This window comes from Zalophus californianus, chromosome 9 (genome assembly GCF_009762305.2).
Source record: "Zalophus californianus isolate mZalCal1 chromosome 9, mZalCal1.pri.v2, whole genome shotgun sequence".
Taxonomy (NCBI): domain Eukaryota; kingdom Metazoa; phylum Chordata; class Mammalia; order Carnivora; family Otariidae; genus Zalophus; species Zalophus californianus.
In genome coordinates this window covers 55,966,024-55,980,129 of record NC_045603.1, presented here as the reverse complement: position 1 = coordinate 55,980,129, position 14,106 = coordinate 55,966,024, and the positions used below count along the sequence as shown (strand labels likewise).

The following is a 14,106-nucleotide window of genomic DNA, read 5'->3' as shown; positions in this document are numbered from 1 at the left end:
GAGCAAATTCCTCTCTCTTAGATTGAAAAGGAATTATGCTTTTGAGAAGTTGGAGAAAAATAGGAGAGATGATAATCTAGAGGTGAGGCTGAGGGAAGATAAATATTGCTTTATAGGACTCATATAACTGTATCGATAGATTGAGGGCAAAGGGATTAAGATGGAGGGGTGGCAACTTGTCTCTCCAGCTGCATCTCATTAGCCCCCACATAGATTACATTTTCTTTAAGAGGGGGCCCTTCACTGGTCCCTGAACAGCCCCATACCTTCACCTTTCTTTGATAACAGTTACTGCTTCCAGGGCCTAAAATTTCCTTTCCCTCTTTTGCTGCTTCCTACTCATCTCCTTAGACTTAGCTCAAATATTCCCTCCTTTGTTAAATCTTCTCTGACTCTTCTACGGGAACCAAACCCTCATTCCATTGTATTCATTGATAATATGATAATAAGATAAATATGTTATATATATATGGAATATGGTTATAATAAGTTTTTAAACACCCTATCTATAAGTTCTATTATCTATGTCATTTTTAGGTATGATTTTAAGCATGGAATTCCACCCCCCTTTTACAAGTCATATTTTTTCTGCTTCTTTACACACTTGGTAATTTTTTATTCTATATCAAATATTATGAATTTGAAATTGTTGAGTGCTGGATAGTTTGGTATTTCTGTAAATATTCTTGAGTTTTGTTTTCAAAGACAGATAAGTTACTTGGAAGTAGCTTGATCCTTTTGAGCCTTGATCCTTTTAGGTGGGACCAGAGCAGTCTTTAGGGCTAATTTTGTCCCATTACTGAGGCAATGTCCTGAGTACTCTACGTGATGTCCAATGAATTATGAGGTTTTCCACTCTGGTTAGTAGGACCAACTACTGGCCCTGTGGGAACCTCAGGAACTGTTCCTTCTAATCCTTTCAGATGGTTCTTCTTTCCCTGGCCTTGGGTAGTTGCCTCACATGCATGTGCTAATGGGTGTTCAACTAAAGACTCAAGGGAGATGCTCTGCAGATCTCTGGAATTCTCTGTGTAGTCCTCTCTTGTGTAGTACCCTAGACTCCCAGCTATGTCTCCTTGACTCAGATAGATGGCTGGGCTCCATTTGGCCTTCTTCCTGAGCCATGGCCTGGTATTATAGGGTTCACCTCATTAATTTTTATTTTCTTAGGGTCCATTGCCTTTGTGATTCCCAATGTCTAATGTCTGAAAATGATTGTTTCAATAATCAGTATGTTTCAATGAGGAAAAAAATAGGAAAGCTAGGAGCATGGTTTTCAGATTAAAAAAACTGTAAATCGGGATGCCTGGGTGGCTCAGTTCGTTAAGTGGCTGCCTTCGGCCCGGGTCATGATCCCAGAGTTCTGGGATCGAGTCCCACATCAGGCTCCTTGCTCAGCAGGGAGCCTGCTTCTCCCTCTCTCTCCTTCTGCTTGTGCTGTCAAATAAATAAAATCTTAAAAAAAAAGTAAATAAAAAAACTGTCAATAGTAAAGTTTTTAAAATTATAAATGCATAGCTATAAACTTAAACATTACCGGTTAAATTCTAACTTTGAATCACAATGAGATTTTGCATAGATTTAATGGCTTCTCTTTTCCTGTACAGCTATTATTATTATTAGCATAGAGCTTTTTGGATATTAGCATCCATGTAATATAATATGTAAACTATAAGGCCACTCAAAGGAGCTATGCTGTGTGGACAACGGTCCTTTATTTTCTGGTAGTGATCAGATTATAACCAGTTGTGTCCTGAGAAAGGCAAATCACATCCACTGATTTATTATATTAATATCTAGTTTCATTGTGAATTTTACCATAAGAAAATCATCATTTTATCAGGGTATGACTTTCTCAAGAGAAGAATTCTTCAGGGATCCAGGCCATGTCTCATTCATTTTTGATATCCCAAGAACCTATCACATTGCTGGTACTCATATATTGTTAGGTGCTAAGAGACATTGAAACACAGTTGCAAAAATCTGGATAACCAAGTATACTCAATAAGCCTCTTTTAAAACTGTATCCACAGTTGGGATGGAAATAGGACATTGTAACAGCTGCAGGATGTACTACTGCAAGAGGATATTCAGTAAATGCTAGTGGGGTCAAAGGCTTAGTGAACTACAGCAACAGTGGAACCCAGGTCCTGGCATCTGTGTTGGGGCTGCTCATTGAGGCCAAACCGTTCATTTTTAAAAGGGAGCTTTAGAAATTAATGAAGAACAAAGTCAATAAGAATCTTGGGCAGTTCTTCACAATAAAATTACTATTTCAAGTTGGGGCGGGACAAGCTGTTTTAAGTACACTCAAAATACAATGTTCAAGTGCAATAAACAATTTTTCCTCACTTACATTAAGTTAGGCTTCAAAGCAAATACTCTGGATTTAGGGGGGAGACCATATTCCATATAGTTGTTCAGAGACCCAGTCTCTTCAAGTGAGGTCAAGAAAGAGTAGCTCTGGGCTATGGCTTTCCAATCAGGTAGCTGCAGGAAAAGGACATGGAAGGGTGTGTGTAAAGGTTTTGTGGACCGGGCTTGAACGCAGCACTTTACACCTCTGTTCACATTCCACTGGGGCAAGAAGTCACACGGCTACAGATGCACCTAAATGCAAGGTGACTGAGAAATACCTGGTAGCTGGGCAGCGATACATGCAGTTCCAACCAACCAAAAAAAAAAAAAAAAAAAAAAAAAAATCTGTTGACACACCTGGCCGTCTGTTTTAGTAAACTGAACAGGAATTGATATTCCTACTGACTGTTAGGCCATATCATCTGGTGATCGTTTAAAAAAAAATACAGATCTTTTGACTTCCTTTATTTCTTCCTAGATGTCCTATTGACATACAGGTTAACCGTTCTTAGTATTTCTCATACAGTGACATCTCAGCTGGCTTTGTACCTAACAGCTTCCCTCTGATTTTCTCATGACAGTTCATATAAAGTTCTATGGGAAATCATTGCTATGTGCGGGGCAAAAAAGAAAAGTTTGCTTTTCCAAGTTTCTGGATTCTAACAAAGAAAAAAAAACATTTCAGGGCAATAATTTGTCATGTGTCTAGGAGTTTCTTTGGGGAAGAAAATTTAAGAATATTTTAGTATTTCTTAATAGCCCAAACATCTAAGAGGATCTAGCACAGTAGATACTCAAAAAAGTGTTTGCTAAAACAAAAATGAGAAAATATGCACAAGGACAAGTGTGCTTTTGCCAAATTTCAACTTTGAGCTGCACATAGGTCAGCATAAAGTCACAGAGGTGCATAGGGGCTGGTCAGAGGTACTGTTCTGTACGGTGAAAAGTTGGGGGGTTGGGGGTTACATACGGGGTATGGCTTGAAGGGTGGGCTGGATCAATGAGTGAAAGGTCCTATACACCAAACTGGGATTTAAATCGTAGCCATCAGTGGTTTTTAAACAGGAAAGTGACAAATTCAGATCTATTTTAGAAAAATAATTCTGTGAAACAATGAATTGGGTAAGAGAGAGACAAAGGACAAGACTCTGATGCAAGAGACAGATAAGGGTCTGAACTTATCTGTGGCAATGGGCTAAGAAGGGGGGCATAAACAATCTTGAGGACATTCAGGTGCCAAATCCACAGGAGTGGTGGTTACTCATAATTAAGCATGGAAGGGAGTACCAGAATGGCAACTGTTCTGGGATGCAGATGGAAAAATCCAGATAATCGACTTGTTCTAGGACATGCGGAGTGAAGTGCATGTAACACTTCTAGGTAGTTCAATTAGAATTAGAGACAAAATTAGTGTCAGTTTCAGGGGCCCTACTAAGCTATAGCACTTAACACAGTGTACTATAAATATTTATGAGCCTGCTTCCTGTCCCACTGATCATTAGGACAAGGATCATTTTACTTGTTCCTATATCACCTATTCAAAATATACAACTAAGTATATATGAAATGTTTGACAACTGATAGTGTGCTATCATATGTCAGTTCTGAGCAGTAGATAGATCAAAACAAACCATATGTAGAAGCATCAAAGTGACTACCCAAACAATGGCAATAATCTCATGAAGGCATTAGGTGTTATGTTCAAACAGGATTTAAAAAAAGTTAAACTTGTCGAAAGCCAAAATCAACCATTAAACCCAATAAAGATATGAGAAAATTATAGCAATACAAGAGTGAAATTGTAAGTTGTGAATTGCTTTGCCTTATTCCTTAAAAGGAATTCTCAAAAATTCTTTAATTAAAAAATCTAATTCTAATAAAAAGCTATAAGTGAATACTGGTTATAATTTCTGTGTTCATGGATATCAATCATCATATGGGAGGATACAGAATTCAGACCCTTGACACTAAATAAGAATAAGAAATTAACTTGCAATTTTTATAGCAGTGAGAATTTGAGAAATTGTACACATTTCAATCTATAATATAGACTTTCATGTTTTTTATCTTGGTAATATATTTCAAGTAAAATCAAACATCTTTATTAAAAGACACCCATCACTATCAGATTTCTCAAAAAAAAAAACCCCAACAAATTACCCCAAATATTGGGATAACTCAGTAAATATATGTTGGCAAACCCTCTTTTCTCTTAAAAGAAAATCCCAACTGAAGTACCTCTGTGCCATTTTTGGACAAATCTAAAACCTCTTGAGATTCTTTCAGAACTTTCTTTTTATACATTAGTTTAAGAAATACCTCATGGAAAAGATAAATTCTGGTAACTGGATATTTCTAGAATATTGAAATTATTCAATTCATGAGGAAACTGTACCCCTCTTTGAAGACTCTAATAGTTTTTTTGGCAGGACACTGAGTTATTCAATGTGTTAATAGAATGCTGTCTTAAAAAATAATGAGTTCTAAATTATCGTATTACACAAGTCTGACCACTGCAGATTCCAAGAGTGGGAGGCACAGAAAGGGCGCTCTGCGGTAACATTTGGTTCTCATTCACTTTGAAAAATACCACATCTATTGTAATATTGGTTATGAATTACTTCCTATCACATTAAATCAAAAAGACCAAAACCCCTCAGGTGTGTACAAACACCAAGGCACTTTTTTTTGTATCAAGTTTTTAAAAATAGTACCATTGGCTTTATTCTGAGAAATAACTTTTGGTTTCTTTCTGTAAGAAGACTGTGAAAATAAGTTTGTTAATGTTCCAGAGATTATATTTTATAAAATTCTGCCTGCCACAATTAAGGAATATTCATCTCCCAATATCTTAAAAAACAGACAAGATTATACCTAGTAACAATGTTATCATTAGCGTTAGTAATGAAGAAAAAACAGTGCCAAAGTTGGGCGAATATCTATTAAGATACATTGTACATGAATTGGTTTTTATCAGAAAGCATAGAAAGATTAAATTGAAAATTTTAAGCATTTCTTCTCATAAATAAGCCAAATGATTTGATATTTTTTCTGAAGTCCATATTGTTATTTTAATACCTACTAGATAAAATGGAGTAGACTCCATTTTAATATGGAGTCTCAATATCATATATATATTATTTTCCTGCAAACGTCAGTAAAAAATTGAGCTCCTCCTGTTTCTCCATACAGCTAAAATTCTATGTAATCCATAGGTTTCAGCACACAGAGTGAAAGGGAAACGTCGTATTAATGTAGGGTGAATCTAATTTTTGAATTTCAAGTGCTAATGATTTAAACCTTTGTGGCTAAGTCCGGAAAAATTAAATTCTTCAAAATAGGTTCAAAATCATTGAATAGAACCCTATCAATGCTTGCATCACATCTGGCAATAATGAAGACAAATTAACAGTAAGATTTTGAAAATCTGGCAAGATGATAAAGCCACAGCATACAAAATCATTTCTCTGCACTTAGTCACTTGTGGTTCAGGGAAGGATCAACTTCCTGGACTCTGGTGTCCATATCAAAGGAGGAAAATCTTACTGCAATCTGGGTTCCAGGTTTCTGGCTCACAAACAACAAGGCCGTACACTCACAAAGCAGGAAAACGACACCTGAGAGGAACCTGCTTTTCTAATATCTGCTTTCACTTTAGTTCAAAGAACTGACAATGGCATAAATTCACACCTTCATCACGTTAGATTTTAAAGCTTAATGTGCGATGTTAACTCTTCCCACTCATATTTAATTTCTCTTGGCCAAGAAGATTTGTCTTTAAACTACAGATGTAGACAAGAATTTGCTTAAAAAAACAAAACAGTTGAATTATTAAACTTGTTTATGTCTATTACTTGAAACAATGTCACTTCATTTTAAAAATGACTGTATTCATTTTCTGTGTGTATATATGCCAGTCATGTAATGCCAATTTCATCTAAATATTGTTTAAAACAAATATTTTAAATAGCTTAAGTAACAGATTTGGTACTTAGTTTTTAACAAGTAGAGCAGGACGACCAAATTCGAAAAATATTTTGATTCTTAAAGAATGTTGCAGAATAGTTTAAAAGTATCTTTTCTATTAGAACTGCTCATCTAGCAGAAAATCAGTAAGAATAGCCAAGAATTCCATCAACATCCCATTATCACCTGCAACAGATGAAAATGCACCTGTTATAGCCATTTTAACTATAGAAATGTGCAATAAACCACGCTCTTGTTATAATTAAAGGGATGGTGAATGTGAAACTATTTGGAAAAGCACAAGGCGTTAGACCACATAGGCATTATTATAATTAAAGAAAGATGCTTTGAACAGTGATTTAAGCAATGGTGGCTGTGCTACATTATACCAGATTATACCAACAAATCTTACTTGTAAAGTTAGGGATAAATTAACGCACCTCTAATCTTTGTAGCTCTTCTTCATTTGCAATGTGCTTTCACATATACTCATCTGATTTGAGTCCGTATTACCTCAACCCTGTGTGTTAGGCAGAAAGGTCATTTTTTCACTCGTATTTTAATGTGCTGAGTATAATTTCCATCAATTTGAGACATGATAATATGAAATTATTAAGCCTAAAATGTGTTGAAAACAATAATAACTGTAATTGTATAGATGGGGCTTGGGATCAAAATGACACATTTTATTAAATGCAATGTGCAAAATAAAATTAAGTGAACTCTATTCAAAAAGGGTACAAGACAGGTATTATTTAAAATGCTTTAGTACTCGTTTTCAATAAAAAGAAATCTGGCATTATAAAAATACATAAAATAGTCATGGATTCATACCATTAATTTACATAAGATTTTTTTTTTGCATAAAACAAAGTTAAAATAGTTTAAAAAGGTATTCTTATATGAAAGTTACTCCCAGTATAAAATTTTTATAATTTTTTGTAATTTTGGTCCATCTATATAAATAAGACACTGTATCCTTTTAAAATTCATAACTCCATTTAAAAACATAGGATTCTCTCTTTTAAATAAAAGTCCACTTGAGGTAGTATGTTCGAGCTCTTCTTTGCTCCCATTCAGTCTATGTGTCCAAGTCATAAGACTGAAAATGTGGAGTCCTGTGGTTTTCTAAAGTCTGTTTATAGGTACACGTGTGATTTTCTTGCTGAAAATCTGTCCTTTCTTTCCCATATTCCTCTGACTCAGAGTCCAAGTCTGGGGAAGAACGAGCTTTCAGGTGAAATGCTCTTGGCTGACAATCCGCTGGCTGTCCAAAGCTTGAAAAGGCATCCAGATGAGCTCTCTTCAGCGGCTTTCCAAATGTTCCTGTAAGAAAGAAACCCCTTGAGCATATGGGTCCTTTGGCTAGCATGTAAATCAAAACACATTTCAAATGAAGAAGCACCTTAGCCTGTAAGCACGATTAAGTGTTTTCTACAGGTCACTTATGGTATCGGGTGTATGTGCATCCATGTTACGGAGAAAGAACTTACGGAATGGAGCTGGGGAATGAATACATATGTCCCATTCTTTATCATATTTCATCACCTAGAGTAATAGTAATCATTGAGCAATGAAGTTCCCCAATATTACTTCTTCCAAATCCTGGCTTTAGTTCTTGACAGTCCACAATTCTCTATGAAAGAGATCTGGATTGTTGGTTCCAAGTAAATTGTGCCTGGATATGGAAAGTTTCTTTCCAAAGAATCCTTGTCTTGCCCTTTCTTCTTTACTGGCAAAATATTATTTAACTGACTCAAATTCTTGTCACAGTCATATAAAAGATATTTTCATTTTTTAAAAAAGGGAATATAAATAATTATACTGTGACAAAATTTTGTAAAAGCTGCATAAAATATTTTAAAATTCCCTTTTTTTAACCAATTTGTGGTTCATTTTCCCATATCTCCATTCAGTGAAAAGATGATCTCAGTTCTTCCATCCGTTATCCCCATGCACTAGACAAAAAAAATTCACAGACGAGTCTTGGCGCGAGCCAGCGTCTAACTACCACCAACTTGGGCTTTAAGGCTCTGGCAGTCTCCTCCACCAAAGCCGTCCAGCTTGGCTGACAAGAGGTTGTTGCCAGGTGGGACACTGTCCACCCTTGGACTCTGGTCGAAGGGTGACCCACCAGACATCCCAAACCACAATCATGCAGCGCATACAACTCCACCCCAAAAGCTGCTGTAGACCAAAACCACTTTTTCCACATGGCTGACAAATGGAGCTCCTAAGTCACTCCCAAAACTTTTCTTCTAGATGATGCCACACACAGAGCTAACCAGAAAGCTCCTAAGGCTTAGTTTCGGATTAAACACATAATCAAGTAAAATCCCCCATGTCTGACTTTGCATTTAGGAACACGTATGCTAACTCATAGGATGTCATGACAACATGATTAAAAAAAAAAACACAACAAACATTTTTCACAAGTTTGGCATTTTATACTCATTGCTCTCCCACATGCAACTTGGAATAGGAATCCTGAGTCAAGGTGTCTAATAATTTAATAAACTTACCCATGAAAGAATTACTTAAAGGAACCGATGCTGGCTCTGGACTTGGACTAAAATCTAAAGAGGACTTGTTTAGACACAAACTTCTCATTCCAGGTCCTTCATTTTGAGAGTAAGTAGAGCTGATTAACTTCCTCATGTGTGAAGGCCATCCTATGTCACTGACACTCTGTTCACAGGATTCTTCTGAAGGATAAGGACTTGGGTAGCACTCCTTTTTCTTTATGTAACTGGGCTCACAGTGGTCCATTAAGGCTGTTCTCAGGTCAGGGCCACAACCTTTTAAATTTGGGGACAATATCAGAAAGAGACAGATTTAGGGCTTCTGGAAGTCCCTCCAGGGAACAGAACAGAACTCGGGTAAGAAAACCACATACCTGTATGATAGGCTTCAAACGGATCTGAGCCGTACATATTCCCCTTCAAATACACCGGGCCTGAGGACCCCAAAAAGGGACAAAGGAACGGATCTGTGGCAACTTCCACGTCGGCTTCACTACTATTGTCAATATGGCATGTCCCTGTAAAACAGGTATCTCAGTCACTGAATGGATTTGATTCAAGTACCCTTCAACATTCTCTCCACTTGGGGGATTTCCCATATTTATAGATAAAAATTTTGGATAGAATAGTATATAAAAGAAAAAACTGGAGAAATTTATCGTAGGGTTTTTAAACATTTACTGAGGCCTATGGATTAGTAACTGACTAAATCTGTGCCATCTTACAGAGGGGACTCGATGAACCATTGTACTGGATGCGTTCACCTGGGCGCTGCCCCCCAGTGGCTTCCAAGAGAAACTGATCTGTATATGCACACTGCAGCCAAAGCGGCCATGGTCCGAAACACACAATGCCATCAGCACTGCTCCCTTCAGATGAGCAGGACCAGGAAGTGGCATTCAACAAATCATCTCTGAATGCCCAGCTCAAAGATGAGTTTGGCCAAAAAAACTAAAAACAAAAAACAAAAAAACCCCCCAAAAAACAAAAAACCACTATTGTGAGTATCTAAGCCAAACAACCCAGAAATGATGTGCCAGGTAGGAGTGGCCACAGCAGTTGAAGGATGAGAGATGCAGTGCAGGTGAGAGATGCCGCGATGGGCCATGTGCCTGGGAAGCAGGGGAACCGGGCAGTCCCAGAAGGGCTGTGCAAGACGTGATCACTAGGGCTGGTGGCCCCTAGAGCTGCTCACAGCTGACAGATCCCCAGGCCCAGCGTCCAAACAACACATTATTATGTTCCAGTTCTGTCACTTTAAACTTTCCCAAATGTCTTTTCAGTAAACCCTGCTACATTTGAACAAGCTTGCAACCAAATGAGCCTAACCAGAACACCCACCTGTATGTGCAAATCTTCTATCTATACACCCTCTGTCACTGCCTTGCCAAACACTTTTTGACTATTTGTTGCAATTTTCATCTCACTACTGCCCACACTATGAGACTGAAAACAAATATTCGTCCCTCTCAACTACAGGGTCCACCATGGAGCAGATATTCAATAAATGCTTGTGGAAAAAGATGGTAAAATGCTTGAAGAGAATGTCAATAGTTTCCTCTTTTGGAGCCCTTAATATGTGCCAAGCACCATGCAGTTTTCCAACATCATTTTATTTAATTTCACAACCTAATAAGGAAGTACTATGTAATTGCCCAAGGATACACAGTTAAGTGTCAGAAGCAGGTCTTGAACCAAGCTTGTGTGCGTGTATTACGGTGCCTCCATGATTATTCTTAAACCATGCAATTCTTAAAGCAAGAGTCAGAATTTGATTTCTCTAATAGAATTTTAAATCATTTGACTTTTAAGACCATACATGAAACCAGTTAATGTCATTTAAGAAAGGGGAACATTCAGGGCCAAAGAACATTTATAGCATAAAGAAAGTATCACGTTGCATGGAGAAATTAAACCTTAATTCTCCCACTTGTCTTCTCTTATTATCAGAAACAAAGATTTTTCTGGTATTTAAGAAAAAGGCATAGCAGTATTTAATTTCAGCTTTGCCAATGGTCTTAGGCCAGTTCCTTAATGGACGAGTGTATCGATTGCTCGTGAAAATTAATACTGTATTTGAGCCTTCCATCAGATTATTTCGAGACAACCACAGCCTGTGTTCATTTTAAACACTTACCACTGCTGTCATGTTGTGGTAAGAAAAACCCGCCTCCTGAAGACGTGACAAACTGGTGGTGGCTTCCACTTTCTGAGGAGATGTACCCATCCTGTCTGTCGGCTAAGGTTCCCTGAGATGACAAGTAACTAGGGATATCTGCTGGCAAGTTGGTCTCATCTAAAATCCAACAACAGCATTCTGTTAACCACGAATGACCATACATACCCGACAGCCTTCCCTGATGAACAGTATGTACTGTTTTGGCTTCTGTACCAATCAAATAAATCTACTCCTGAAAACCCACCTTGACTGTCTCGTCTTCAGGTAAGGAAGATGAGGGCTCTGCTGCTCTGGGAAGCACAAGCCACTTCTCTATCTTATCTTCTATTGGATGCCCCTCCCAAATGTCAAAAACAGATGATTCAAAAGATAGAGCCTTAGGAATTTTCATGGGGTAGTATCTAAGCTCTTGAATTAAGCTTGATTTCTGCCATATTTCTGACTTAATATCTACCGATACAGGAGTTTGCACATATTAGTCAAGTCACAGCCCCCTCCCACTAGTAACAGAATCCTCCCTAGACGCCTGCACACACATATGCACACGGGTACACACGTGACAAGAGAGAGCTACGTCAGAGAGTAACCTCGTAAATGAAGGGCTGCTCCTATTCTCCATCACCTGTGTGTGAAGGAGTGAGGCTGTTTTACTCCGTGTTTTGGACTATATCCTACAGCCAACAGGATCTCCTGATAAGGTTTTAACAAAAAAGGATTAATCTTTAAACATCGGCTTTATTTTGGGCCGGGGTGTTATTTTTAGCTAACCATATTCCTGCAGCTTGAAGCAAATGAGTCACCCTTCTCACAGGGCCTCGGGCTGTGAGACACACATTCTGGAAGAAAATTACCACAGGACCACAAACACACATGACTATGGCACCCCGCGCCAAGCTTCTGTTTACACACCTGTGTTGGTAATGCTGCAATCTTCATTCCTCCGCCTTGTGTGGTATATGATGACCACCCACACGAGCGATGTGCCCACCACACAGCAAACCACCGCTATGATCACGACACCCACGGTGGCCCATCCGTCATCGTCTAAGGACGAGGCGGTCATCTGAGGGGAGTCACAGGTGGGAGTGGGCATTACGCTGAGACGCACGTTGCCTCTCTCAGTGCCGAGGGTGTTAGACATTTCACATGTGTATTTCCCGGCATCACTGACATCAGAGTCCACAATGATCAGCAGCTGATTGCCTGCTGCAAAAAAGTGCCTTTCGGTGACCACCAAGGGGCTGTCATCCTTGGTCCAGTTCAATCTGGGAGGAGGGCTGCCTCCAGCGATGCACTGCAGGACAGCCGTTTCTCCCTTGGTTACGGTTCGGTCCAACAGGGGCCGCAAAAATGATGGTGTTTCTGAAATGACAAGTTATGTCCTGAATCTCCTGAATGAAATTAGGTTTTGCATATGGTAAGACCTACCACTTGAATTTACTAAAATTGGAACCCAACATCGTATTCTTCCACGGCTTCATGTGTATGCTTCTATAAGCCCAAACATGTATACAACATTCAGAATTTCATTTCATTATTTGCCTGTCATTTGCTGTAACACCTGTTAAGGATAAGGTTTACTGTTTTTTAAACCTCAATCTCTCTCACTCTTGACAAGATTGGGAATGGTGGAAGAGGGGCAATGCAAAAATTCTAGACATTTCTTAGAAATAGAAAATGTATAAAAGTAATTTCAAGCATGGGGGTATGTTGATGGATAAAAAAAAGTCAGAATGTTTAAATTTTTAAAGGGAAACTTTCTAGTGCTAGATGACCAAACCTATACATAAATTCTGAAAGTACTTTTATTAATTTGGTGTTCATAGGTTACTTTGCTCAACTCTTCCAAAGATACACATATGATGAACATGTTCACATTTTTTAAAAAGCTCCTGTTCGGGCAAAAGATAAAAGACAAACTCTGATTTCCTGAATGGAAGGGTAGGCCAAGAAAAGAGTAGATTTTTCCCAATCTGCTCACATGTTTTAGATTCTTGGATGTGTTTTATAGTGTGAAGACTACTGGTAGCAGAGTAGAGGAAGGGGGAGGCAACAAAGCATTTACTTTTCCCTGCCCCTTGGAAAAGAGGAAGCGGATTCATCTCACCGGCCACAGACTTAAAGATGTAATGCACTCCCGACTTCAAAGCTCCTGAGAAGCCCTCTGTTCTCTCTAGGGAAGGGCAGTGTCCTATGGATTACCTCTCACCCTTACAACTCCTGACACTTAGGGCCTTTGGGTGAGCTAGTATCTTTAATTTCTATCACAGAATCAGACAGTAGCCACTCACCTAGGACAGTCAGAGTTGCATTTGCAGAAATGCTTCCTGCACTGTTCTGAGCTGTGCAGCTATAAACCCCGATGTCCTCGATCTTCACATCCACGATAAAGAACACATCATCCTCAGGCATAACATGCATGCGTCTCTCCCTCGCGGCGGGGAAGTCTGTGCCCCCATCCTTTTGCCAGGCTATCTGCGGGGCTGGATGTCCCAGGGCAGCGCACTCCAAGCGCGCCATGGCCCCGGCGCGGATGGTAAGGTCCATGGGGGTCTTGGTGAAGGAAGGGAGCACTGAAATCAGAGAAAGAATGTGGGCATTAGCACTATAGAGTTTTAGAGGTTCATTTTCATTGTTTTTGTTTTTTTTTTTTTAATATATACTTACAAATGCCCCTGCCATAGCTCAGGCTGGGGTTATTTCTGATTGCAAGACAAGGAATCTGAAGTTGAGATGAAGAGATCCCCTCAAGGTTACACACAGGTACAGAAATGATGAAGTCAGGCCGAGACACAGGTCACCTCCTGTACAGACTGAAGGTCTTTCTCCTATTTTCCAGTTACTTTTTAGTTTCCTCAGTAATTATCTGTGAGATCTTGGGCAAATCAATTAATCTCTTTGTACCCTGACCACTCACTTCATCATCATCATCATCATCTTTTTTTTAAGTCCCTCCTGGCTCTAACATTCTATGACTTTAGATCTGTGTTTTGTCCTACAATTTTAAACTCAAAATTGTTCTATGCATCAGGCCTCAGCAATCATTTATAAAATGAATGCATTAATGAATCATATACAAAA

At 38.7% G+C, this 14,106-nt stretch overlaps 1 protein-coding gene across 3 annotated transcripts in view; it reads right to left on the bottom strand.

The window, feature by feature from the left end:
• Positions 1-7,005: 7,005 nt before the first annotated feature.
• The window catches only part of LRIG3 (leucine rich repeats and immunoglobulin like domains 3), a 46,103-nt gene continuing 39,002 nt past the window's right edge, over positions 7,006-14,106 (bottom strand). For 2 of the 3 annotated variants that reach the window (XM_035721867.1, XM_035721866.1), the window contains exons 14-19: positions 13,317-13,598; positions 11,935-12,387; positions 10,984-11,142; positions 9,221-9,364; positions 8,847-9,122; positions 7,007-7,650 (exon numbers count right to left, since the gene is read on the bottom strand). In XM_035721867.1, the coding sequence (XP_035577760.1) occupies positions 7,406-7,650; positions 8,847-9,122; positions 9,221-9,364; positions 10,984-11,142; positions 11,935-12,387; positions 13,317-13,598 (1,559 nt within the window). In that variant the 3' untranslated portion in view covers positions 7,007-7,405. Of the gene's footprint in view, positions 7,651-8,846; positions 9,123-9,220; positions 9,365-10,983; positions 11,143-11,934; positions 12,388-13,316; positions 13,599-14,106 lie in introns of all 3 variants that reach the window. The other variant, XM_035721865.1, reaches the window with a different exon arrangement.